Source organism: Papio anubis, chromosome 5, assembly GCF_008728515.1.
Source record: "Papio anubis isolate 15944 chromosome 5, Panubis1.0, whole genome shotgun sequence".
NCBI lineage: Eukaryota > Metazoa > Chordata > Mammalia > Primates > Cercopithecidae > Papio > Papio anubis.
Window position 1 is genome coordinate 95,089,721 of NC_044980.1, and position 27,121 is coordinate 95,116,841.

The 27,121-nt window shown below is 36.8% G+C and overlaps 1 protein-coding gene across 1 annotated transcript in view; it reads right to left on the reverse strand.

The window, feature by feature from the left end:
• The window catches only part of SLCO4C1 (solute carrier organic anion transporter family member 4C1), a 64,743-nt gene extending 38,234 nt beyond the window's left edge, over nucleotides 1-26,509 (reverse strand). The window contains exons 1-2 of the mRNA XM_031666326.1: nucleotides 25,767-26,509; nucleotides 21,286-21,549 (exon numbers count right to left, since the gene is read on the reverse strand). Of these exons, the coding sequence (XP_031522186.1) occupies nucleotides 21,286-21,549; nucleotides 25,767-26,121 (619 nt within the window). The 5' untranslated portion in view covers nucleotides 26,122-26,509. The remainder of the gene's footprint in view (nucleotides 1-21,285; nucleotides 21,550-25,766) is intronic.
• Between the last annotated feature and the right edge of the window lie 612 nt (nucleotides 26,510-27,121).

A 27,121-nucleotide genomic window follows, 5' to 3' on the forward strand; every position in this document is an offset into this window, starting at 1 on the left:
GTTTCTTGTTCCATAATTACACAAACAATGGCTTTATCCTAACATTTTTTACTATTTGATTTAGATATAAGATAGGTGGATAAACATATATACACAGAAGGGATCACATGGCTATGTCTATGTAATGTGTGTGTATATGTTGCAAAAAAAAGCCTCAGAAGAAAAGTAGGTCAGAGGTCATCTTCTGCAACTAGGGTAAATACCTTAAGCCAATTAGCTCAGCCCAGGTGATTGCAATAAGCCAATTAGATCAGCACTGGTGAATATAATCAGTCAATTAGCTAACGAGAAAGCAGAGGCATCCAAGCAGGCCCCCAGTAGAAAATGTTAATAATACAGGCCTACATTGAGAAGGGAAGCAGGGCTGTGATGTGCTAATTCATATGTAATATCTTTAAGTGGGAGAAGACAGAGATCCAGCATTCTATTGCCTTAACCAAAAAGCACATCTTTTACTAACTTGACTATTTGTGAGTTTATTTATGGCCGCTTGATCTTGTGTCACTAATCTCTGCAATCCTACTCCAGCACAAATCTCTTGTTATTACTGCAGCTTTCTAAGGTTTAAAGGCATCAATATGTCAACCCAGCTATAACTTATTTTACAGTGCTTCATGAAAAGTTCTATTTAATTGATCCATTTTCATAATACAGGCAGTCCTGTATTATGCTGACAAGGAATAATTCACCTCATTAAAAGTTAAATAATAACCAAAAAAGAAAAACAAACGACTAGTAAGGGAGAACAGTCTCCAGAAAAATGCTGTTATTAACGTAGATTTTAAAAGTACTATATTGCCATACTTAAAAAAGGAATTGAAACAATTGCCTCTTAAAATCCAGAGCTCAAAACAGGGATTTAATAAGCTCATAGAAATATGTTGAGGCAGGGAGTGGTGGCTTACACCTGTAATTCCACTACTTTGGAAGGACAAGGTGGGCGGATCACTTGAGGTCAGGAGTTTGAGACTATCATGGCCAACATGGTGAAACCCCGTCTCTATTAAAAATACAAAAATTAGCCAAATCTGGTGGCACACCCCTGTAGTCCCAGCTACTTGGGAGGCTAAGGGCAGAAGAATTGCTGTAACCCAGGAGGAGGAGGTTTCAGTGAGCCACTGCACTCCTGCCTGGGCAGAAAAGCAAGGCTCCATCGAAAGAAAAGAAAAGAAAAAGAAAGAAAGAAAGACAGACAGACAGACAGAAAGAAAGAAAGAAAGAAAGAAAGAAAGAAAGAAAGAAAGAAAGACAGAGAAAGACAGAGAGAGAGAGAGGAGAGAGAGAGGAAGGAAGGAAGGAGAGAGAAGGAAGGAAGGAAGGAAGGAAGGAAGGAAGGAAGGAAGGAAGGAAGGAAGGAAGGAAGGAAGGAAGGAAGGAAGGAAGGAAGGAGAAAAAAGAAAAAAACTCAAACATGGGCTAAAATAACTCAGTATCAAATTTTGTTCTATAAAACATAAAAGAACAAAACTATCAGAAGTGGAAGTCACCCTGGAATGGTCAAAAAAAGAAGAGACTGTAAGAATTATGACAGAGAGAATAGACTTGAGAAATAAGAACAAAATTAAATAAAGGGAAAATAAGACACCAAGATTTAAAAGGTTACAGAGAAAATTACGGATATAGAATTCAGACAAAGGCAATCAAACATATGTCTAATCAACCAAAATAGAAAAATGAATATGTTTAAAGGTAAAATTATGGAAAATTTTCTGAAATAAAGATTGATCTATAATTTAAAAAGATATAGAGCATCCCAGGAAAATTTGCTGCAGGACTTTCAACACCAAAATATTCCCTGGTAAAGTTTGTGAATTTTAAAGATGAAAAGACTTTTTTGAACAGTTAAACAAGAAGGTAAAGCCACTTAGGCAGAAGGAAATAAAAAACATAAGCTTACATTCAGACTTCTCTAAAGCAACATTAATCCCATAGAGGAAGTAAAGGAATGCCAAAAAAGTAACCACTGCAAGATAATGCGACCCTCATATTTTATGCTTAGTCAAACTGTCATGTCAAAAGACAAAGAAAAATATTTAAACCTATATTATTTAAACCTATTAAATCTCATAAAATGAACTTGCCCTGATAAACACTACTAAAGGGTACATTTTAGCCTATAGAGAAATACTTCATTCAGAGATGCCATGTGTACCTCAAGATAATCAGAGGCAAATTTATATAAAATACATAAAATATATTTTATAATATAGTTCATAAAATAGCTAGATTTACCTATTCAAGTAATTTTGTGAGATTATTAGTTGAGGAAATCATTTGAACCCAGAATTTCAACTTCTAATGAAAAATCAAACAATTTCTGACCAAATACAGTTAGCCCTTCATATCCACAGGTTCCATATCTGTGGATTCAACCAACCACAGATCAAAAATATTCAGGGAAGAAAAACAACAACACATAAATAAAATATAATATAAATAATATAAATAAATATTATATATAAAATATATATAATATATATTTATAAAATATAAATAAAATTTATATAAATTTATAAAAAATAAAATTTTATTAAAAAATAAATAAAATGTATTAAAAAATATAAATAAAAATATACTATAATTATTTACATAGCATTTACACTGCTTAGCTATTATTTGTAATCTAGAGATGATTTAAAGTTTATAGGATAATGTAGGTAGGTTGTATACAAATAACACACCATTTTATAGAAGGAACATGAGCATGCACAAATTTTGTTATCCATGGGGGTCCTGGAACCAATCCCCCATGGATATTGTACTTTCAACATTAATTAAAAAGCATGTGATTTGACAATACATCACAAGAGGAAGGTCCTATGTTGTTTATAAATTTGGAGGAACATTGCCAATAAAATTAAGAATTAGAACTTTACCTAATGAACAAAGAAGTGTCCAGTCTTACCCATTAACATTGGCAGGGCTGTGACAAAAGGACAAAAGGAAATACACATACCATATGTCAAAACATTTAGAAGATAAATACCAAGCTCAGCCAAATGCTCAAAGACCCAGGGCCTGCTGCTCTCCAGGCATTTGCCCTAAAGACCTAGAGGCTAAAGGTACCTCTTTTCTTCTGGGCCTATCCTGCTGCCAGGGGTAGAGCAGAATGGACTCCGCTGTGATGTGATTCCTCTTCCCCAGCCACATATTTGATAAGATTCCCAGGAGATGCCTATCTATGCATCCTGGAGAGGGGAGTAAAGAAGCATAGTTTTTAGGGAACCAAGCCTCCCCAATTACCTGCATCAGGTGCTTTGAGGTGACTAACTTTAAACAAATAGTCTCTCTTTCTCCTTTCCCAGGGGGTAGCTGTACTTTTCTTCCCTCAGTCTCACTCCTCATCTCCTAACCTCCTAACCACTGCCCTGAGGAAGGAGAAAGAGCTGCTGCTTTTGTTTATAGTTGACCACCTCCTAGTCTAAACAGCATCTTCTGGCCTGGAGAATTTAGCCCAATCCTACATTCCTCTCCTATCATCTCTGTTCACTTATCCTGTTACCAATCTTTCAAAACCTCCCTTATAAAACTCGAGAAAGAAAAGTAAAGTATCTTCAAGTTTCAATGTTTGTGATAATGTGGGTCTCGCTAAGCACAGGGCTCAGGGCAGGACCCTTCTTATCCAAGCCTCATGTCAGCTGGTGGTAGAAGATCCAAGAAGGCAGCAAGAAAAATACTCTTCCTAAAGGTGACAAGAAACACTCTAAAGTCCAAATTTATATCTCTTTCCTGTAATAGGTGTCAGTAGGGACCTTCTGGGCTGCTATGACTCATAAAAACAGAGGGTAGGGTGAGAAGAGGTTGCACAAAGAATCTCACAGACAATTCAGCCCTCTCTGTGGGAACTGAAAAGCCAAGAGCCTTTATCCGTGCAACCAACGCCTGGGATGCCAAATAAGTCACTCCCACCCTATGGGAGCCCAACGGAGTCAATAAAGTGATTTTCAAACAGAGCTACCACAGCATTTACAGAAAGATGTCATAAGAAAAAAAAAGCAGCATAATTTTATTACAGTTAAGATTAGGGCACTGACCACAAAAATATTTTCAGGGAGCAAATTAGAAATGTGAACACACAGTTCATCATGAGATGAGGCAATTATTTATACAAAGAAATGAAGTAACAGAAAAGAAATGATGAAGGAAAGAAAGAGGAGATCAAATGTTGGCAGAAAAGAGTAAAAGGAAAAAACTAAAACCTCATAGAAAAGAAGACACAATGGAAAGGGGCACACGGGTAAACTGACTGAGAAAACACAGTTATGGGCATATAGAATACAAATGAGAAAAGTGAGCAAAATTAATGATAAAAAAGGAAGAAATGTTAATATAAGGAGGCCAAAGAAGATCATATATACACATAGTTGAAGTAGTTGATGTACCTAAGAAAACTAAAATCATAGAACAAAATACTTAAACATATAATTTAAAGAAATATCACTATACTTTAAAAGTGTGTATGTAAATCTCTATAGGTCAACCTGCATAATTGGAGGCCAGGAAACTATGACATGAATGGTCATCACCAGGACATAGCTTAGAGTAGACTTCGAAGAGAGACTCCAAGTTGCAGACACTCTTGGACTACTGAGAATCTTCTTTGTAGAGAACACCAGCAGTATACCGTATATTACGTGTCACAAGCACTTCTGAATAATTTCAGAATGCACAGGCAAACAAAGGCTTTGTGTGCTTTCTATCTTTCCTTCTTGGAGAATAACAAGTGGAATAATCTCTTATTTATATGTAACATGATAAAGAATGTTAACTTTAAAAATCATCTACCATATATTCAAGCTAGTTTTTTCTTCATTAATGTCTAACATCTCCCAGAACTAGTGCTCTATAAATCACTTTGGTAAAAGACTGTTTAGAAGCATGACAAAAGTGTCAAAAGAAACAAAACAGTCCTAGGTCATTAAAAATATTTAAATTTAGCCCTTATACAAACAGACTTAAATCCTAGAGGGTTACAGTGGCACACAGCCACTCCAAACCACACCAGTGGGGAGGACACCAGGAAAATGCACACTTAGGACCTCTTTCTTCCCAACATGCACACTCCTGTTAGCTAACCCAACTACAATCCAGGGCAGAGAAAAGTGCCAGATTGACAGAGTCTGTTGGGTTTTTCTACTAAAACACAAAGCGAAAGTGATAAATCGTGAATACTGGCTCCGGAAGGACACAAAATATCCAACATAGCTCCCCCTCCTTCTTTAGCATCCGCTTTTATCTGTCTGAATTTAAAAATCTATACTTTTAAATATTAAAATATATATTTAAATATTAACTTATTTATCTGAATTAAAAAATCTGTATGTCTCCCACATTAAAAAACCCACAAAAAGCTATCAGCAAAATATCATCGTGAGGTAACATCCATTCAGTTATTCTCCCACCTGAAAGCAACACTGAAGTGTTAGCCCCAGCTGTGGTCTGCATCAAATGTGGCAGAGGAAAACAAGAGCAAGGCGACAATTAACCAGCTCCATAGTTCTCTTTGTATAGTTGATCAGAGGGCCCGACTAATAAGCATAGCTTCCTTCTATCATGCAGTTCTTGTTCCCTTTACCACTGCCCATACCTTAACTGATCAGGTATTTTACAGTCTTTTACAAGTCTCCAGCTGTTCTTTCCCTATTGAGCTACTGAAGTTTTCTCTCAACAAGTACTGTTGGATATGGGAGTGTTAAGAGGCACCTAAGTGAATCTTGCAGTCCAAAAATATGCTGTTCCTTGCAACTGGAAAGGAACAACTCAATTTTCCCTCGGTAACTAGGATCCATTAGCTCTGTCAATTTAGTGAACTTCTCTCCCTGTTGAATATTTACTATGAAGAGATCAAAAAGGATTAGCGAACAGTTACAGTTAAGCTTTGGACTTAAGGGAATAATGACTGTGTGCCTTGATGGAAACTTGCATCCCTTGGGTACTAGAATTCAACAAGGCAGGGTGTAAGAATTTCACTAAGTGGATTATTAGCTACAGTAGTGAGAGGCACCAATTCATTGCCACTCCTTAGTTCCCTAGACAGTACCCAACGAACATAGTGGTGAATTTTTCCTGGGTTTTATTTTTGCTTAATCTATCCCAGATTTGCAGATGAATAAGTCAGCAATCGACAAATGCCAAAGGCTGCATACAAAAAAAAAAAAAAAAAGCCACAAGAAAATCACCATCACGAAAGCAGCAGCTTGGCAAGGCAGAAATACTATACAGTAACCATGCTACTCTAGTCAAACACCACAGAGAAAAACTGCAATCTCACCCACACTCACTCCCGCAATATATAGTGTAACAAGGTTGCCCATCCCCCTTCCAGGGTGGTGTCAGAGAAGGCTGAGAAGGGACCCGGCACTTCTACCCCCATCAAGAGGTAATGATCCCCACCCCTGGTGCCAGTGAAATCTACATTGGTAGCCTGGGTTTCCAGCTCTATGTAGCAACAGAAGCACCCCTCCTCCCTCTCTGCTAGTACAAGAGGAAGCCTAGCCTAGTGAAGAGTCCAAACTTACACTGTAGTCTAGTTGGAATTAGGCCATACTTCTCCTCTGTGGTGTCAGTAGAAGAGTAGCAAGTCCCTCCTACCCTTCCCAGAGAGAGTGATATCAGTGAAGTTCTAGTGGAGATCCAGGATTGCCACTACCACCTAACAATAACAAGGAGCCTGTCTTCCTAGTAGTTGTCAATTGAGGCCAAGAGGTAAACTTGGATTTCGATGCCACTCGGCAAATAAGATAACACCCACCCCCACTTCAAAGCCATCAGAGCAGTGTCAAGTAGTTAAGACAGAAGATTTAAATAAGAAACAGAGTCTAATAATATAATACCAAGAATATACTTATATACATTTAATACAATATCTGGGAAAAAAACACTCAAAAAGCTATACAAAGAAATACACTCAAAACACTATAGATAAATCAAAATGGAATTCTAAAAATGTTCAACCAACCCACATTCAGGAAAGCAGGAAGCAGATAATAGAGAAACAAAAAACAAAGAACAAACATAAAACAAAATATTAAAAGTATGGGTTTAAACTTTAACGTACTAGTATTTACATTACATGTAAATGGTCTGAATATTACAATTAAAGGATATTGACATAGTGAAAAAAAAAACAACCCAACTGTGCCATCTACAAGAAATTCACTTCAAATGCAGTAATGTGGGCAGGCTGAAATTTAAAGATTGGGGGAAAAAACATATCATCCAAGCATTAATCAAAATAATGTAGGAGTAGCCATATTAATATCAGTTGAAACTGACTTTAGAGCAAAAAAATTTACTTGACACGGAGAGACATTACATATTGAAAAAATAGTCAATTTACCAAGAAGAGTAACATGTATTCACCATCATAGAGCTGTAAAACATAAAGCGGAAATTTATAGAATGAAAGGAGGAACAGACAAACCCACAATTACAATCAAAGATTTCAAAACCCCTCTCTGAGCAACTGATAGAACAAAAAATCAGCAAGGATATAAACTAACTTATTGACCACATCTACCAACAGGATCTAACCAACATTTTTTAAACATTTTGTCAAACAACAGCAAAATACATTTTCTTTTCAAATGCCCACAGAACATATGCCAAGACAGATCACACCCTGCGCCACAGAGCAAACCTTAATAAATTTTTAAAAATTCAAATCCTACATAGCACATTTCTGACTACAATGGAATCTAAACATCATTAACAAAATGATAACAAGAATATCTCCGATCATTGGAAACTAAACAACATGCTTTCACACTTTCAAATAATCTATGGGTCAAAATAGAAGTCTCTAAGGAAATAAAAACATTCACTGAATTAAGTAAAAATGAAAACACAATATATAACAATTGTGAAATACAACCCAAGCAATACTGAAAGAAAATTTTATAGCACTAAAATGCATACATTAGAAAAAATAAAAATAAAATCAATAATCTAAGCTTCCATGTCAGCCACCTAGAGAAAAATAATAATAAAATAAATTTAAAACAAGCAGAAGGAAGAAAATAAAGAGCAGAAATCAATAAATTGGAAAATAGAAAACTATAGAGAAAAATCAATGAAACTAAAGTTCATTTTTTGAAAAGATGAATTTAATTGGCTACATCTAGCAAGACTGACAAAGAATAAGTAGACAAATACTATCAATACCAGAAATCAAGCAAAGGATTTCACAACAGATCCAGCAGACAAAGAAAATATAATAAATACCAGGAACCGTTAGCTCTATATACATAAATTTGACAACTCAGATGAAATGGGCCAATTCCATTAAAAGCATAAATTACATCTACTCACCCAAAATGAAGTATAAGGTTGATGCAAAAGTAACTGCAGTTTTTGCCATTAAAAGTAATGACAAAAATCACAACTACTTTTGCACCAACCTAATAGATTTGAATTACTATTAAATATAACTATTAAGAATATTAACTTTTTAATTGAGAAACTCCCCAAAAAGAAATCTATAGGCTGAAATAGTTTCACTTGCAGAATTCTAACAAACATATAAAGAAAAATTAAAATCAATTTCAGAAAATAGTAGAGGAGGAACATTTCTCAATTTATTGTATGAAGTTTATAATCCCCTAAAATCCAGAAAAAAACTACAAAGCCAAATAGAGACATTACATAAAAGAAAATTAAAACTAAAATCCCTTATGAATATAGACACAAAAATGCTTAACAAAATAGTACCAAACAGAATTCACAAATATATTGAAAGAATTGTACACCATTGGCCAGACGTGGTGGCTCACACCTGTAATCCCAGCACTTTGGGCCGAAGTAGGCGGATCACGAGGTCAGGAGATTGAGACCATCCTGGCTAATACGGTGAAATCGCATCTCTACTAAAAATACAAAATAATTAGTCGGGCGTTGTGGCGGGAGCCTGCAGTCCCAGCTACTGGAGAAGCTGAGGCAGGAGAATGGCATGAGCCCTGGAGGCGGAGTTTGCAGTAAGACGAGATCGTGCCACTGCACTCCAGCCTGGGCGACAGAGTGAGACTCCATCTCAAAAAAAAAAAAGAACTGTACACCATTGCCAAGTGAGATTTATTCTGGGATGCAAGGCTGGCATCAAAAAAATCAAAAAATTAAAAAATGTTAGCGACTGTATTAACAGATTGAAGAAGAAAAAAATCACATGATCATGATCACATGATCAGAAATCTCATGAACAATTGATGCAGAACAAGTATTTGACAATATTCAACAATGATTCCTAATAAAAATTCTCAGAAAAAGAGGAATAGAGTAGAACTTTTCCAACTTGATAAAGAGTATTTCTAAAAACATGAAACAGTGGTGAAAGACTGAAAGCTTTTTTCCCGAATGTAGGGAAGAGGTGAGAACAATCACTTTCACCATTCTTACTCAAAATAGTACTGGAAGTTCCAATAACTAATTTAATGTAAGGCAAAAAGAAAAAGGAAAAAGAAAATTAATGCCATACAGAAGGTGAAGGAAGTAATAAAACTGTTCCTATTTGCAGAAGACATGACTGTCTACATAGAAAATGCCAAGGAATCCACAAAATAATATCAAGAGCCAATTAGTTCAGTAAGGTTACAGAACACACAATAAAACATACAAAAATCTATTGTATTTCCATATACTGGCAATGAACATACAGAAACCAAAATTTAAAATACAGTACTATTTACAATCATTCAAAAAAAAGCAAAAAGAAATACTTGGATGTTAATCTAGCAAAACATATACATAACTTGCATGCTAAAAATACAGAAATACTGATGAAAAAAATTAAAGAAAATCTAAATAAATGGAGTATAAATCCATATATATTCATGGATTGGAAGACCCAACATAGTAACTACATCAATTTAATCCCAATTAATATGCAGGTTGTATTAGTTCATTTTCACACTGCTGTAAAGATACTACCTGAAACTGAGTAAATGTAAATAAAGAAAAAAATTTAATTGACTCACAGTTCCACATGGCTGGGAAGGCCTCAGGAAACTTACAATCATGGCTGAAGGGGAAGCAGGTACATCTTATAAGGTGGCAGGCAAGATAGCATGTGAAGGAAGAACTGTCACTTATAAAACCATCAGCTCTCACGAAAACTCACTCACTGTCAAGAGAACAGCATGGGGGAAACCACCCCCATGATCAAATAACCTCCCACCAGGTCCCTCCCTTGACATGTGGGCATTATGGGGATTACAATTTGAGATGAGATTTGAGTGGGGACACAAAACCAAACCATATCAAGGTTTAACACAATTATTCTCAAAATCCTATTAAGATGTTTTGTAGATATAGAAAAGATTATTCTAAAATTTATATGGAAATGAAAAGGAATGAGGCAAACCAATATGGAAAAATAACAATGAAGTGAGAGGAATATCTATAGGATTTCAAGACTTACATAAGTATAATAGTCAAGAATGTGATATTGGTGGAGAGATACATAAATCAGTGGAGCAGAGCAGAGATCCCAGAAATATGGCTATACAAATATGCCCGACTGATTTTTGAAAAGCTGCAAAAGTAATTCAATGGTCAAAGGACAGCTTTTTCAAATGGAGCTAGAGCAATTGGACACTTATAGACAAAAAATAAAACTTGATCTAAACTTCATATCTTTTATACAAATTAACTCAAAATATATCACAGACTTAAATGTAAAATAGAAAATTATAAAACTTTTTTTTAAAATAGAAGAAAATCTTAGAGATCAGAGCTAGGCAAAGGGTTTGTAGTCTTGACAATAAAAGCATAATCTATAAAAGGAAAAAATTGATAAATTCAACTTTATTTAAATTGAAAACTTTCACTCTGTGAAAAGCCCTGTTAAGAGGATGAAAAGACATGCTACAGACTGGAAGAAAATATTTGCAAACTAGCTTGTGACAAGACCTAGTACTTAACATAAATAGCTCTCAAAACTCAACGGTAAAGAAACAAATATCCAAAGACATGAAAAGACATTTCACCAAGGATGACATGCAGATAGCAAATTCGCACAAGCAAAGATGCTCAATGTTATCAGCCGTTAAAGAAATACAAATTAAAATACAATGAGATTTCATTGTACACCTATCAGAATGGCTATAGCAAATGCTGGCAAAGATTCAAATAAACTGAGTCACTCATACATTGCTGATGGGAATATAAGGTGCTACAGTGAATCTGGAAAAAGGTTTGCCAGTTTTTCAAAAAACTAAACACAGAATTTTCATATGACCCAGCAGTTTTACTCCTGGGCATCTACTCCAGAAAAAGGAAAACTATGTTCACATGAAAATCTGCACACTAATGTTTGTAGCTTTATTTGTAAAGCAGTTTCACTCCTGGGCATCTATTCCAGAAAGATGAAAACTATGTTGACATGAAAATCTGCACACTAATGTTTGTAGCTTTATTTGTAATAACCAAAATCTGGGAACAAACCAGATGTTCTTTAACAGGCAAATGGTTAAACAAACTATGGTACATCCATACCATGGATTACTAATCAGCAGTAGAAATAACAGAACAACTGATATATACAACAACCTGATGAGTATTCAGAAAATCACTCAGACTAAAAAAAGTCAATTCCAAAATATTATATACTGTATAATTACTGAAATATAGTAAAACCTTTAAACATAAAAATGTTCATCATGAGTTAATTTATAATTAAAAACTTTTTATCTGTAAAAACTGAGCTCTATGAGAATGTTTAAAATGTAAAACAGAATGCTATGCAAGAATAAAAATGCTCACAGGTTGCAACATATTTTATTAACTGTATTAAAAATAGGCACAGAAAAACAGTAAGACAATTCTGAAGTTGTTTTCCTTGAGAAAAGAAAAACAGTGAATTGGGTTTTTCTCTCTTTCTACTTCTTAGTATTACCCAAATTGTCTGCATGACCCATAGAACCTCTCTAACCAGAAAAATTAAATGTATTAATAAAAAATATAACAAAGGAGGGTTGATTAAATAAGTTATTTATAAAATGAAATAATAGCAAAACAAAAAGATTCTGCAGTCCCATCTTTACTAATATAAAATGTGTCCAATACATCTTCCAAGTAAAAAGAAGTCAACATCCATAGATTAAAAATCTTGTTTCCTTCAAACAAGGATTTTGAATGTGTTTGTGCAAATGTGAGGTAAAAATGTGTGAATGTTAATAAAATTATGTGAGTGTGAATGTGTGCATGAACATGTGTTAATGACTGTGTAGTGTAGTTTATGTGTGATAATATATGTATGAATGTGTATATACATTTTAAGAAGACTGAAGAGTGTTAACAGTGAATAATCGAGGTGTATTATCATGAAAACTCTTTCTTTTTTTTCTTTTTTTTTTTTTTTTTTTGAGACGGAGTCTCGCTCTGTCGCCCAGGCTGGATTGCAGTGGCCCGATCTTGGCTCACTGCAAGCTCCGCCTCCCGGGTTCACGCCATTCTCCTGCCTCAGCCTCCGGAGTAGCTGGGACTGACTACAGGCGCCCGCCACCACGCCCGGCTAGTTTTTTGTATCTTTTAGTAGAGACGGGGTTTCATCGTGTTAGCCAGGATGGTCTCGATCGCCTGACCTCGTGATCCGCCCGTCTCGGCCTCCCAAAGTGATGAAAACTCTTTCTTTATTCCATTTTTGTTTGTATGTTCCTATTTTCTGAACATTTTACAAAGTATATATCATGTTCAAAGCCAAAAAATTCAAGACATTTTCAAAAGGCAACTCGGCTATTTAAAAGGCAATATTTCAATGTGTTATTCTAAGTGGACCCAATTAAACTGAGCTACACCAAATGAATTATTTTCTTATCTTATCTCATAGCAATATGATCTTAGAAATATATCTAATTAAAACCCTTTCTAATGTACTAGTTCAAAAGTGTTTGGTCAGACTTTGGGGATATGTCAACACCAAATGACATCCACAAAAAAAAAAGGGCTTTATTGTTCATTGCTACTATTTAATGAGCACTTATCACACACCAGGCACTACCTTATCCCCACATATGTATACTCTTCCATGTGGCATTGATTATTATCAACATAATTTATAGCCAAAGAAACTTATCTCCAGGATCACTATAGTTCTATCACAGTGTGTGAGCAAAAACTTAAACTCACTTATTTCTGACTCTTACATCTCTGCTAAAGTGCTGAATACTTTCATTAAATAGGATGAGCTAACAGCATTAAAATGAAACACAAAAAAAATACATTAAAACACACACTGGCAAATTTGTGCATTTTTAAGAACAGTGACTAAGAAACTAGAATTTCCTCATTTATTTCCTGCCACAAACCACCAACTTTTCTAAAGAAGCTACTAAAAAAAAAAAAAAAAAAGACATTGCTGAAAGACCTTCCACACAATATATCTGGTTAGACACAACTATGTCTATGGCCACTTCAATGTCCTATCAGAGCATTTCATTTTATACATGAAGATTTTTTTTGAAAAAGTCCATGAAAAGAGAATTGCTAACATTTTAACATTAAGAGCCTAATGTCTTGTCCTTCCACAAAAGACAGTAAGAGTAGGTAATGGCAGATAAAGGCAATTTGGGATTATCTGTTCACATTTTCCATAAACTTGGGCTAAAAAACAATGGAACATTAAAAGAGAATTTTCTTAGAAGCACTGAAGTGAAATCAACATTTTAGCAAGTCATTAAGACAAAAACCAAAAGTAGAATATCGAAGCATTCTGCTACTATTTCTGAATATGCTTCTCATTTTAGCTTACTTTTTCACACTGCAAATTTTTCAGATTCCAAATCTTACTCAAAAAGATTATGGAAAATAATTTTTACCTGTAACAATGTAATTTGTCCCAATTCAGTCACCAGAAAAAAAAAAAATGAATAAGAGAGAGAAAGAGAAAATTCTCTTTAAATGTTCCGTTATTTTTTAGCCCAAGTTTATGGAAAATGTGGACAGAGAATCCCAAATTGCCTTTATCTGCCATTACCTACTCTTACTGTCTTCTGTAGAAGGACAAGGCATTGGGCTTTTAATATACCTCATCAAAGGACTCCGTTAATTAATATATGTGACAACTCAACAAATAGTTCTTAAGCACCTAGTCTATATCACATGCTGTTCTAGGTGCTGATCATAATAGTTTCTAAACTCAACAAGGGCTTTCAAATACACATAGTTAAACCTAAAGCAAGATAGAGCAGATTTTACCAGTGTGTTCACTGCCTCCTTTACCTAGAGGAAGACAAAATAAAGGGTGAAAGCCGGATGAAGGGGACAAGTGTAACAATGGAGCCTCTTCATCAACTCTACATATCATACCCCTAACTAAAGATTCACAAAATGCATTTGCTTTATAGTGCTGCAATAAAGACACCTGCTTAGCTTTCTTCTTTTTTGTTTTTTTCCCAAACTCATTCAACCATTGAACACATTTTTAACATATTCCTATACCTCTAGAAACTGTTCTCTGTAGATCACGCTTTCAGAAATGTTTGGACATGTTTTTCTCTTTCAGAAGGCCATGGATTTTTTAAACCTCTACCTATCAGCAAACTATAGCTTGCAAGGAGAATTGAGCTTGTGCTAAAATTTCATTGACATATTTTTTTCCTACTTATTTTTCTCTGTAAGTTTCCTCTATTTCAGAAGTTTAGTCATTTGCATTTTAACAAAACTGGCTGCATTAGAGCACCTAGCATTTCATGATGATTGTGAAACTCCTATTTTAAAGGAAGACATAAACCAAGAATCCAGAAAGGAAAACAAACCTTTCTCTCTATATCCACAGTTAAAAGCTTTACAAAGTAATCAGACACTAAAATGGACATGTAGGTCCTAAGTTAGACTAAGATAACCTGGATAATTTTTTTAAAATATTGATTCTTGAGTCCTACTCCAAACTTACTGAATCAGGATCTCCAATATTATATATATATATTTCTTTTTTTTTTTTTTTTTTGAGATGGAGTCTTGCTCTGTTGCCTAGGCTGGAGTACGGTGGCCCAATCTCAGCTCACTGCAACCTCCGCCTCCTGGGGTTCAAGCGATTCTCCTGCCTCAGCCTCCCAAGTAGCTGGGATTACAGGTGCCAGCCACCACCCCCAGCTAATTTTTGTATTTTTAGTAGGGACGGGGTTTCCCATGTTGGCCAGGCTGGTCTCAAACTCCTGGCCTCAAGTGATCCACCCACCTCAGCCTCCCAAAGTGTTGGGATTACAGGCGTGAGCCATTGAGCCTGGCTCAGGGTAATTCACATTATCTAGGAAATATGAGAAAGACCGAAAAGCCTCTGATATTAAAAAATTGTGATAGTTTTATCTAGAGCATTGACTATTGCTAAAAGGTAGCTCTAGGCCTTTTATTGTATGTATTATATTTAAATTTGAATCATTTGTTTTATTACACCATTGTAGCTCCTAATCTAAAAAAAAATCACCTCTCCTCATTATTCCTTCATTCATTTCAGTTACAAAGAAGTAAAATGTAAGAAAAATAAGTGATATCTGGAAAGGAAAAAATAATATCAAAAAAGGAAAAACACTCAGAGGCCAAGCAAAATTAAAGCTTCCTGTATTGTATTTGTGCTTGAAAAGCTCTAAGATTCTTTGCCCTAGGTCTTCTCAAATCTAGGCAAGCATTCCATTAAAGAAAAAAAACAAGAACAAAAGATAAAATAGTAAGTAGAAATAAAGTCCACTTTGAGTCCTACTCTAATCATTTTCCTAGCACAGCTTTTGTGAGTAGTTACCAAGTATAACCAAAGTCCTTTGATGAAGCATTCTCTCTGAAATGCCAATCAAAAAAAAAAAAAATAGAAATTTAGTGCTACAGCTAATGTGAATTTTTATTATTTAAGGTTCCTTTGAGGGAAAGGGGATGGAAAAGAGAAACAAAGATATGGTGCAATGTAGGAAAAATTATCCAATTATTTGTCAATAAATAAAAAGAACTTTACTAGGTTAAGTAACTACTTTTCTACAATTCCTCAGTATTTAATAATGCCTCTCTCCCAAAGTCTCAAGGAGATATAAAGATTATTTTGCATAGGAACATTAAAATAACACTCATTTAAAGAAATTAAAATTGCTTACATGGAAACATATTATGTAGTAAAGACGTATTTATTGCATTTTAAATATTTTAAAGTCATATTGCAATATGTTGTGTCATATTAATATTAAGTTGAAGTAAGTCAAAAATAAATGTCAAATATGACTTATTTGAAAGTGTTTTGACACTATTCTATGTTTGGGTTAACTTGTACAAAAAATTAGCCCTTAATAGGATGTATTTGTTCTGCTTAATTTTAATACTTCCTCTTTTTTGAATCCAATAACAACCACAACTTCCCTTTGATCATCTCCATTCAAAGTTAATCACCTCTAATACTTATGTCTTTCTAAAAGCTTCCCTTAAAGAAAAACTTTCTCTCCAACCTACTTAAATTTATTGTTTACAACACAATAGAAAGTCCAAGCTGTTTCCAAATATATCTTCCTAACTTTTGTTCTTAACATCCTTTTGTGTTATTCTCACACCTGTAGAAATTATACACGCTTATCATATTTTCTTTTCTTTCTTACTACTTACTAGCTACATTATATTAGTTTAGTCTCCTCTTATAGAGATTATCCCAACCAAAGTGAGCCCTGACTTTGATTTCCCACAAGAACAACAGAAAAAGCACACAAGGGTATGTTACTTTCCTCACTGTCCATTTTAAATTAAATTATATGTATAATTTCAATTAATAAAATCATTTATTAACATTATGCTCTATGTTATGTTAAGTTACTTAAGAAAATTACACATCCCTTTGCCTCTAACTAATTTACAGGAAGCTTTCAACTAATCTGTTTTCCTTTTGCAGTTTCCTTTTCCTAAGTTTTCTTCTCTACTCTCCCTAAAGTTTGACAAATAATTCCGATTTTTCATTACAGATTCCCATACTTGCAAAAGTAGATTAATACACACCACTGTACTGGACTACTAGAAATTGGAGAATAAATGGTTGACATTCATAAAAAATATTAAAATCATTCAATATCATTAATAACTTAGTATGAGTAATAAGCATACACATTTGAAAAACAATAAACAAACCATAAAAATTAGGATTAGCTTTAGTTGTTGTTAACCATCTATTCACCTCTTGCCCTAAGGCTTACACTGTAAAAAGAAGAGCTTTTTCTTTTTTTTTTTTTTTTTTTTTTTTGAGATGGAATCTCTGCTCTGTCACTCTGTCACTCAGGCTGGAGCGCAATGGTACAATTTCAGCTCACTGCAACCTTCACCTTCCTAGTTCAAGCAATTCTCCTTCCTCAGCCTCCCGAGTAGCTGGGACTACAGGTACATGCTACCACATCTGGCTAATTTTTTGTTTTTTGTTTTTAGTAGAGATGGGGTTTCACTGTGTTGGCCAGGCTGGTCTCGAACTCCTGACCTCATGATCCGCCCACCTTGGCCTCCAAAAGTGCAGGAATTACAGGCATGAGCCACCATGCCCGGCCGGGATTTATTATTTCTAACATCCCTTCCATTTCTAAATGTCTGTACTCCTTTAAATGTGTAATGCAATTTCAATCCTGAATTTTGTGTCTGTCATATTATAAACACCTACACACACCACAATGACACTTCTGTTAAGAAAAATCACAGGGCAAAAAAATGCAAAAATTCAACACAACAGTGATGCATTTTCATTCACCGACAATGGGGGAGTAACTAACATACCCCTTCCTGAAAGTCAGTGAGACATTATCTATGAAAAACTAGAATGAGGAAGCCCTTCAAATCCAGTATTTGCACTTCTAGGAATCAAACCAAATGAATGACTTGCACATTTATTTAAACACATATGTTTGACGATACACACTGCAACACTGGACATATAATATGCAGTTCATACTAAAAAACTTCAGGCCGGGCGCGGTGGCTCAAATCTGTAATCCCAGCACTTTGGGAGGCCGAGACGGGCGGATCACAAGGTCAGGAGATCGAGACCATCCTGGCTAACATGGTGAAACCCCATCTCTACTAAAAAACATACAAAAAACTAGCCGGGTGAGGTGGCAGGCACCTGTAGCCCCAGCTACTCGGGAGGCTGAGGCAGGAGAAGAATGGCGTAAACCCGGGAGGCGGAGCTTGCAGTGAGCTGGGATCCGGCCACTGCACTCCAGCCTGGTCAACAGAGCGAGACTCCGTCTCAAAAAAAAAAAAAAAAATTCAAACCCGAATTCTTAATTTCATTCCAATTCTGTTCTACCTCATATTCCATCTTCTAGTAAAAATGGCCCCAGCTGATCAAGCCAAATACCAAGGAGCTCTTCATTCCTCCTTCACAATAAATCCAACAGAGTCCTATTTCTTTTTCCTCTAAAACACACTGGGAATCAGTCATCTTCTGGATCTCTACTGCTACCACCCCAGTCTCAGCTGCATTTATCTCTCACCTGGACTACAATAAAAATTTCTAGAGCGACTGGCTCCCATTTACTCTTGTCTCTTGAACTCCAGTAAGATCATGCAATTCCCTGTGTAAAACTCTTTCACAACTTTGCATTGCACTTCAAGCACAATCTAAATGCCTCCCTAGTGTCTACCTGCCTCCCCAAAACAGCCTCTCTTGCTTCGATGATGCTGGCCAAAACTGACAATTCCTAAAACCTACCGAGCCATCCTCTGCTCCAGAGCCCTTAACCATGTTTTTCTCCAGCCTGGAAAGTATCTTTCAAGGTTAGCTCTTCATTATCCAGATATTATCATTGTAGCCTTTCCTGGCAAACACACTTAGCCTTTAACACAGTATTACTTCATTCTATTTGTCTCTTTACTCACTCACCTCAATTTTCAATTATCTTGTTCATTTGTTTATTAATTGCATATTTCTTCCCACCAGTACATAAAATCAGATGGCATGGAACTGTTTTACTGGTGTTATCTCAACACCATGTGTAGTCCATATCAATAAATATATGTTGTGTGAATGGCAGAATAACAGGAGGGCAAGCTGAGTTTTTGCTTTCATTTGCCACATCTAAGCTATTATTTAAATTATGAGTCAATTTACAGTAAAAATCTTAGATCAGCCAATTCCTCTATCTAACCTATTTCAATCATCTACCAAAATAATGAAAAATGTAAATTAGATCAACAAGAACTTGGTGAAAACCTGCACAGTACACTACTAAAAGTTTATGATCTGGCTTCAGCAATCTTAGCTTCATCTCTGGTCACACACAAACACCTTAATTTGTGGCAATTTTCCTTTAGGAAAATAAGTTCTTCAGAATGGCCATAACTCGAGGTATAAATGGCCAGGGATGAAGCTGAGAGATCGTGGAAGAGAGATCAGGCTTTGTACTGGAAGAGGTATTTATGTTTCAGTTTAGAGAGTCATAGATTTTTGAGCCAGGTTTGTTTACTTAAGAACAAGAAAGGCATCTGAGCAACTGAAAGGGTAAGGGCCTAGAAACAGCACAAAGATTACCATCTAAACGCTATGAACAAATAACAATCATAGAATCAGTATCATGTTTTCTTGTGTGGCAGATTAAAATTTAGATATTCCCTTACGATTTAGATTTCAATAGTGTTATACTAAAGCCTACGCTGAAATATGTGGCTTGTTCCTAAAACTACTCCCAGTGAAATTATGTCAGTTGCCTTGTGCAGTCTTGTCCAATCTTGGACAATGTGCTAGAATCTATGTACGTGCTCTTTCTGCTGATAACATATTCTCCTTATCTTATTCATTCCAAACTCTACCACATTTTAAAAATACTCTCCATTCATCCGCTTACATATTCTATTTTTACTTCTAAAATGGTGCACTTCTAAAACCATGCTTTGTTACTGAGAATATTTTCCTGTTTGTTATCATTCTAGAATTGGAAAATATATCTTGGGAAAGATTAATACTTTAATACTGTCTTAGTCCATTTGTGTTGCTAAAAAGGAACACCTGAGGCATTCATATGGAAAAGAAATTGATTTGGCTCACAGTTCTACTGTACAAGAACACAGAGCCAGCACTTGCTTCTATATGAGGGCCTCTAGCTGCTTCTACTCAGGGCAGAAGGCAGAGGGCAACTAGCCAGAGATCACAGAGATCACATGGGGAGAGACGAAGCAAGAGAGCTAGAGGGGAGGGGCCAGAATCTTTTTTTTGTTTGTAGAACATCTGACTATATTGCCCAGGCTGGTCTCTAACTCCTCAGCTTGAGGGATTCTTCTGCCTCAGCCTTCCAAAGTGCTGTGATTTTAGGCGTCAGCCCCCATGCCTAGCTCAAACTCTCTTTAACAAACGGTTTTTGGGGGAACAAACAGAGAACTCACTGACCCTCATCTCCAGGGCACTAATGTATTCATGAATGATCCACCCCCATGACCCAAACACCTCCCTCCAACACGAGGATCAATATGAGGTTTAGGGGAACAAACATCCACACTATAGCAAATATTAATTTTCAGTATTAACACACAAATCTAACAATCTTAACTTTTTAAAAATAATATCTATAGCATAACAGGCTCCAATTATCCTTTGCCTTTTATTTTCAGGGGCTAAGTAAGTGAATAAAGCCTCTGAATTTATAACCATCTGATTTTATTCCTAATTATTTCAATATCTGCTATTAGAAGTCCCAGGAAGGACATTAAAATGTTAAGGTCTACTTTCATTTGTCCACCCTTCTGGCTCTACTACATAGTTTTTTAATTAAAAATGTCATTTGGAAAAAATACGTATATAATTAAATTTCCTTTCTGAGCCTTTGAATAACACATTTATCCATCTAACCAGAGCAACCTATGATGTAGGTTGCTCTAAAGTTCTGTGTTTCTTATTTAGGTACAAAGGTAGAGCTAGTTTCATTTCTTAGGAAAAGTTCCACTTTTCTAAATGTCACCTCTCTTTGTCTCAAATCAGGAATCAACACGTCCAGGGTGCAGAGCTGTAAACACAGCAAATAAAAGTACAAAGGGAAAAGCTAACAATCTCAGAACTCCAATGAGGTCACAACCTGCAAAGGAAAACAAGTCATCTCTTTTTGAGGAGGACCGTGTATATAATATGGGGAATAAGAATCAGAGGCTTAAAAACTTGGAGAACCACTGAAACGATGAATAATGTACAGTCTCTCTAATCTCCTATCTCATAGAGTTCACACAATGAACAAACCAGTGAGCCGTGGAAGAGATGTAAACCCTTAACATACTGTATAAGTGAATTGCAATATAAAGTTAATGACCTAGTTTTATCCACTTCTGTAAATTAAAACAAACATAAACACAACAGAAACTTACCTTTAAAAAGAGACCCCAACTTATATTTTCCACTGAAAAATTGTGGCAATGAGAATACAAGTGCTCCCAGTCCAATCATAAAGGCTGCAAATGCAAGCCACCTCGGCTTATGTCCTCTTTCACCGAAGAATGATACAAATAAAGACAACAAACAGAAGGAAATATCGTAGCTTGATGAAATCAGGCCAGTCAGGGAACTCTTCATTTCATAACGCTTCTCAATAGTGGAAATGCTAATATTTACTAGGCCATTAACTACAATACCTAAAAAAGAGAAAAATTGATGTGCATCATTAAAATGTTACCATATGATTAAGATTATTAACACAATGCAGTAGAGTTTGATTATTCGTTTCTTTTGTTTTTTTAAATGTACCAGTTTTCAAAGTCTCAAAGTTTCAAAGTTAGGCAACCAAAACATATTTCCTTGAAAATCAGTTTGCTTTTTATTTTTATTTATTTATTTTTTATTTTTATTTTATTATTATTATTATTATTTTGAGACAGAGTTTCACTCTGGTTGCCCAGGATGGAGTGCAAAGGCGCGATCTCGGCTCACTGGCTCACCGCAACCTCCGCCTCCCAGGTTCAAGTGATTCTCCTGCCTCAGGCTCCAGAGTAGCTGGGATTACAGGCACACGCCACCACACCCGGCTAATTTTTTGTATCTTGTTAGTAGAGATGGGTTTTCACCATGTTGGCCAGGCTGGTCTTGAAATCCTGACCTCGGGTGATCCACCCGCCTTGGCCTACCAAAGTGCTGGGATTACAGGTGTGAGCCAATGTGCCCGGCCCAGTTTGCTTTTTAAATTGTAGACTTGTGAATTTTCAGGTGTCCAGCAAACCTGATGCTTGCTACATACAAAATTATAGTTAACTTGCCTTAATTCATTTTTCTTTAAATGGCAAAGTCAAACTGGTAAAGACCCAGGAAGTCAGTTTGCTAGAGTTTCCAAGTATTAATATATCATACTCCCATGGCCCTCACTCAGAAGACTACAAAAGGTACAAGAGACCCCTTAGGCCATTACAGTTAGGCTCAATTGCTTCCCAAATTATTCAATCCTTAAACATATTTATCTATGACAAAAGATAACTTTGACTATTACTTTGTCTCTTCCCTCCTCTCCCCAACTCCAAAAAAAGAGATAACCTTGATTTAGTCTTAGGAAGAAGAAATTGAGCTCTCAAACCCTTATTTTTTTCTAACATTCTTACAGATATTAAAGTTACCATGTAAAGAATTCTAGAGCAAAAGTAAACATAAGTCTTTCAACTGCTTGCATTCTAAATTGTATGCAAAGTAAAAGAAAAAAACATACATTTATTCTAACTATAGTGAAGGAATAACAGAAAGTAAACAAGATAAGACTGAAAATCTGAAAATTTTGACTTACTTAAAAATGTCCTGTCCAGATATAGATTAAACTTACAGGAGTTTTAAACATAACTATAAATTGAAAATTTTAAAAATCTGATTGAATTAACTAGAGATTCCTTTTTACCTAGGTTTGATAAATTTTTTTCATTAACAGTCCAGATATATATTAAACTTATAGGAGTTTAAACATTACTACAAATTGAAAATAAAAAACATCTGATTGAATTAACTACTTTTATTATTTAGGTATGATAAATTGTTTTCATTCAATAACAGAATGAGTATATACATACAAGTCATGATCTCCACAAATCTCTTTAAATTTTGATTTATCAAGACCGTAGCTGAAAATATATTTCAAAAAATAAATAAATAAATTCAACGAATTTAATAAGTTTCAAAACTCATAACATTTTTTACTTTTATACCAGTTTCATAAGACTATAAGCCAATTTACAATTCTTGGGATTTCAAGATAAAGTACCTAAAGTACCTTAGGATGACATTTTTATGCATTATCTAGTAATACAAAATTTTCCCCATCCAATAAAATCAACTTCCCTATTACCTGCCATACTGACTAAAAATTAGTTAATAGAAAGCGTTGTCTTTATGGTAAAACTTTCTCTTTGAAAAAAAATTTCGTAAACTCCTCAGGAAGGATAGCACATTAATCCAATGACTCTTAAAGTGAATTATATGCTACACAAGTTCCAGGAACACTACTTAAAAAGACAAAAACAATCTGGAAACACTCCATACTACATCTCTCTATTGTAAATGAATGACAGTAGGAAGCACATTAGAAAATTAAGTACTTAGAGAACCCCTGTTTGTCTTTGAGAAATGCTGGGTTAAATAAACTCATTTGACAAATTTTGTTTTTCTTTCCCATTAAATGTATATTTACATATACCATGGAAATAATCTTAAAGATCATGTTTGAGAAACATGGCAATAAAGTTTTCAGGCATTCAAACTTAAACTGAAAAGTAAACTAATAATTTATTGGGTCACACTTTTTATTATCATAATTTTTTTTTTCTTTTTTTTTTTATGTTCTTGCCTCGCTCTGTCACCAGGCTGGCGTGCAGTGGCGCCATCTCGGCTCACTGCAACCTCCATCTCCTGGGTTCAAGCGATTCTCCTGCCTCTCAGCCACCTGAGTAGCTGGGACTACAGGCGTGTGCCACCGCACCCGGCTAATTTTTGTGGTGTTTTGTTTTGTTTTGTTTTGTTTTGTTTTGTTTTGTTTTGTTTTGTTTTGAGACAGAGTTTTACTCTGTTGCCCGGGCTAGAGTGCAATGATAGGATCTCGGCATACTTCAAACTTCGCTTCCCGGGTTCAAGTGATTTTCCTACCTCAGCCCTCCAAGTAGCTGGGATTGGAGGCATGCGTCACCATGCCCAACTAGTTTTTGTATGTTTGGTAGAGACAGGGTTTCACCATGTTGGCCAGGTTGGTCTCGAACTCCTTACCTCAGGTGATTTGCCTACCTCAGCCTCCCAAAGTGCTGGGATTACAGGCGTGAACCACCACGCCCGGCCTACTGGGTCATTTTAATCTCAGATTAAGCTTCTTAAATTGGGGACCTATGGGTAGATGCTGCTCCAGACTAAACCTGACACAATTTTCTAGGAGTGACAATTATATTTGATAACAATTTTAGGCAATATTTTATGTTAAATGTAAAATGACATATTCTGGAATAATATAGAAATTTCAGAGGACTTTTAAGATAACACACAAGACATTTTTTTACTTGTGTCCAACTTTTTTACCTTCACATTCCTTTGACACTGAGATGCTTCACAATTACCAGTTTTGTAAAACTATTATCAAGACATTAATGGAGGGGAACTTTGGTAGGGACAAGAAAAGTGGACAGGGAAATAATTCTTCAACACAAATCTACCTTCAGTAGAAAAGCTGCAGCTGACTTGCAATCAATAAATAGTACTTAGCATCTAATGCACAAAGCAAGGGGCCCTGGGTTACTTGAAGAGGGAGAATAAGAACAAAAAGTATGCTTTGACTTAGTTTTTTATTAACTTAAAAAAAAATGAGTTGTTTCCAACCCTCTAAAAAATATATTTCTAAGGTTGTATTTCTTCCAATTAATCCTTGACTGGTTATACAGAAAATATTATCAGACTATGACTCAAGTGACCAAAATATATCTAGGTGCCAATTCAACTAAGCTTCGGCATGTCCTTCGTGACTCTCCACCTCATCTCCACCCTTCCTCAAAGTCACCTCAGAGTAACTTCCTATTTTCTTTCAACCTCTATATTAAACACACCATAGCAGCTTTAACCTTCTCCATGCTTTCTTTCAAGGGAGCTGTTCTCCCTTCAGGATATCACTCCTCCGACCTGAGCTTAGATTGCAAACCCCTGAGGGTATAAATCTGAACTGAATCTGTAACTCCCAGGAGAACCTAAAAGAGATCCTAGAACAAAACAGATACTGGATAACTAATGTAACACAATGAAGATTAAGCCTCACCCTTCAACAACGTCGGGAGGCTTTGCTAATTTACTCACTGGGCTCCTCTGGTGCCCACATACTCTCAAACTAAATACACTCACAAAACATGAATGTCTGTATCTAATTTATACGATAGATTTTACACAGCTTTCTTCTTTGCAAGGCATCTCACGTTGACCTGCAAATGTATTACTCCTTCCCCTGAGGCAATGAAACAAACGTAAAATATCTTTAAGGAGGGACTCGGTAAATTTTTGTCTTTATAATGTAAAATAAACTCCCCCAGGGTATACCTTTCCCAAAAGAAGGTTCTTGTAATCTTCCCTGGAAGTCTTGAATCCGCTAAACTGAGGTAAAACACAAAAGAGAAAAAGGCTTGTATGGCAAGTTTGAACTGTAGCGATAAAGGAGAAGCTGAACTTTGGAAGGCTGGCTGGAGCCAGTAGGTTGACATTGGTGAGAGCGCACGCAAGTTCCAAACCCGGGGACACCTTGCAGGGCGCGTCCATCGCCCCGCGGACCCCGCGCACCTGCCCTCTTCCTCGGCTGACTCGCCATGCCCACCTCGCTCTCCACTGGCCCAATCCTCGAGCGGGCACTGGACTTTACCTTGTGTGACGGCCAAGAGGCAGTAGTGAAGCAGAAAGCCTCGAGGTGTGTTGAAGCGCTGGAGACATTGAGGATGGAAGTTCCTCCACCCGCAAGGCCCCTCCTCAAACTCGGACAGCGACAGTGACCGGAGCTGCTCTTCGGAGACATTGGGAGGGGCTGAAGGCAGAGATGGCTCCGGTGACTTCTGGGGCTCCCGGGGCTTCTGAAGCTCCTGTGGCTGCGAATTCTCTTTCTGGGGATCAGAGGAAAAGGCAGAGATCTCGATCTCGGAGGGCGACGCAGACAAGCGGCGCAGGATGTCTGGGCTGGAGGGTACGAAAGCCAAGTTCTCGATACCTTTGGCGCTCTTCATGTCTGGATGGGTTCTCCCGACTCCGGTGCTTCAGAGCTGCAGAGCCAGGTCCCTCTCTGGCTCCTCCCACGGGCAGATGACAGCGCCCCCTTGCGGGAAGCTTCCCGCCTCCTGGCCCTCCAGCCTCCCTCGCGCTCTCTGCTACCGCCCGGACCTTCCTACTCCAGCTCGCGGCTGCCTGGAGCGCAGAGAGCGCAGCGCGGAGCGGGGGCGTTAGTACCCCAGCCTGTGGCTTTGGCGCTCAGCTGTGCCTCACCCGCGCCGCAGGGGCCAACCGGAAGGCGCGGCGTGGTGCCACCCGGCGGCAGCCGAGTGGAGGGAGCCAGAGTTCTCACCCCACAGCCTTCGACCGGAGTCCGCCTCCACCCAAGTCCCTGCGGTTCTGACCTGAGTCTCCAGCCCGCAGCGCGCCTCCCTTGAGCCCAAGCACTGGAAACAAACAGAGATTGTGGGCCAAAGCCCCGGTGCTGACATGAAACTCAGAACACAGCCACCAGGAGGATCCTTTCCTTAAGAAATACTTGCGTTTTTTCTTCCTTTGCTGCTTACCAAACCAGGCTAGGCTTAGACTCCAAGAATCAAGACTTCAGAGGTATACTTTGGTTCGTGAGCATCTTGATAAGACTTTTGCCTGTCATCCTGTTACTGGTAGAAGGTGTCCAGGTTCTTGGCATCTTGAACAAAGAATTGAAGAAAACACACAAACAAAGCAAGGAAGGAATGAAGGGATTTATTGAAAATGAAAGTACACTCCACAGTGTGGGAGCAGGCGAGCATAGGGGCTCAAGGGCCCGGTTACAGAATTTTGGGGAGTTTAAATACCCCCTAGAGGATTCCATTGGTTACTTTGGGTATGCCCTATGTAAATGGAGAAGATGAAGTAAAGTTACAAAGTCATTTATGGCCTACGCCCTATGGAGAGGATATTTCCTGTTATAGCTGAAGTGTGAATAGGCCTTGTGTTTCCTGCCTCCAGATCCTATTTTCCTGCCTCAGCCCT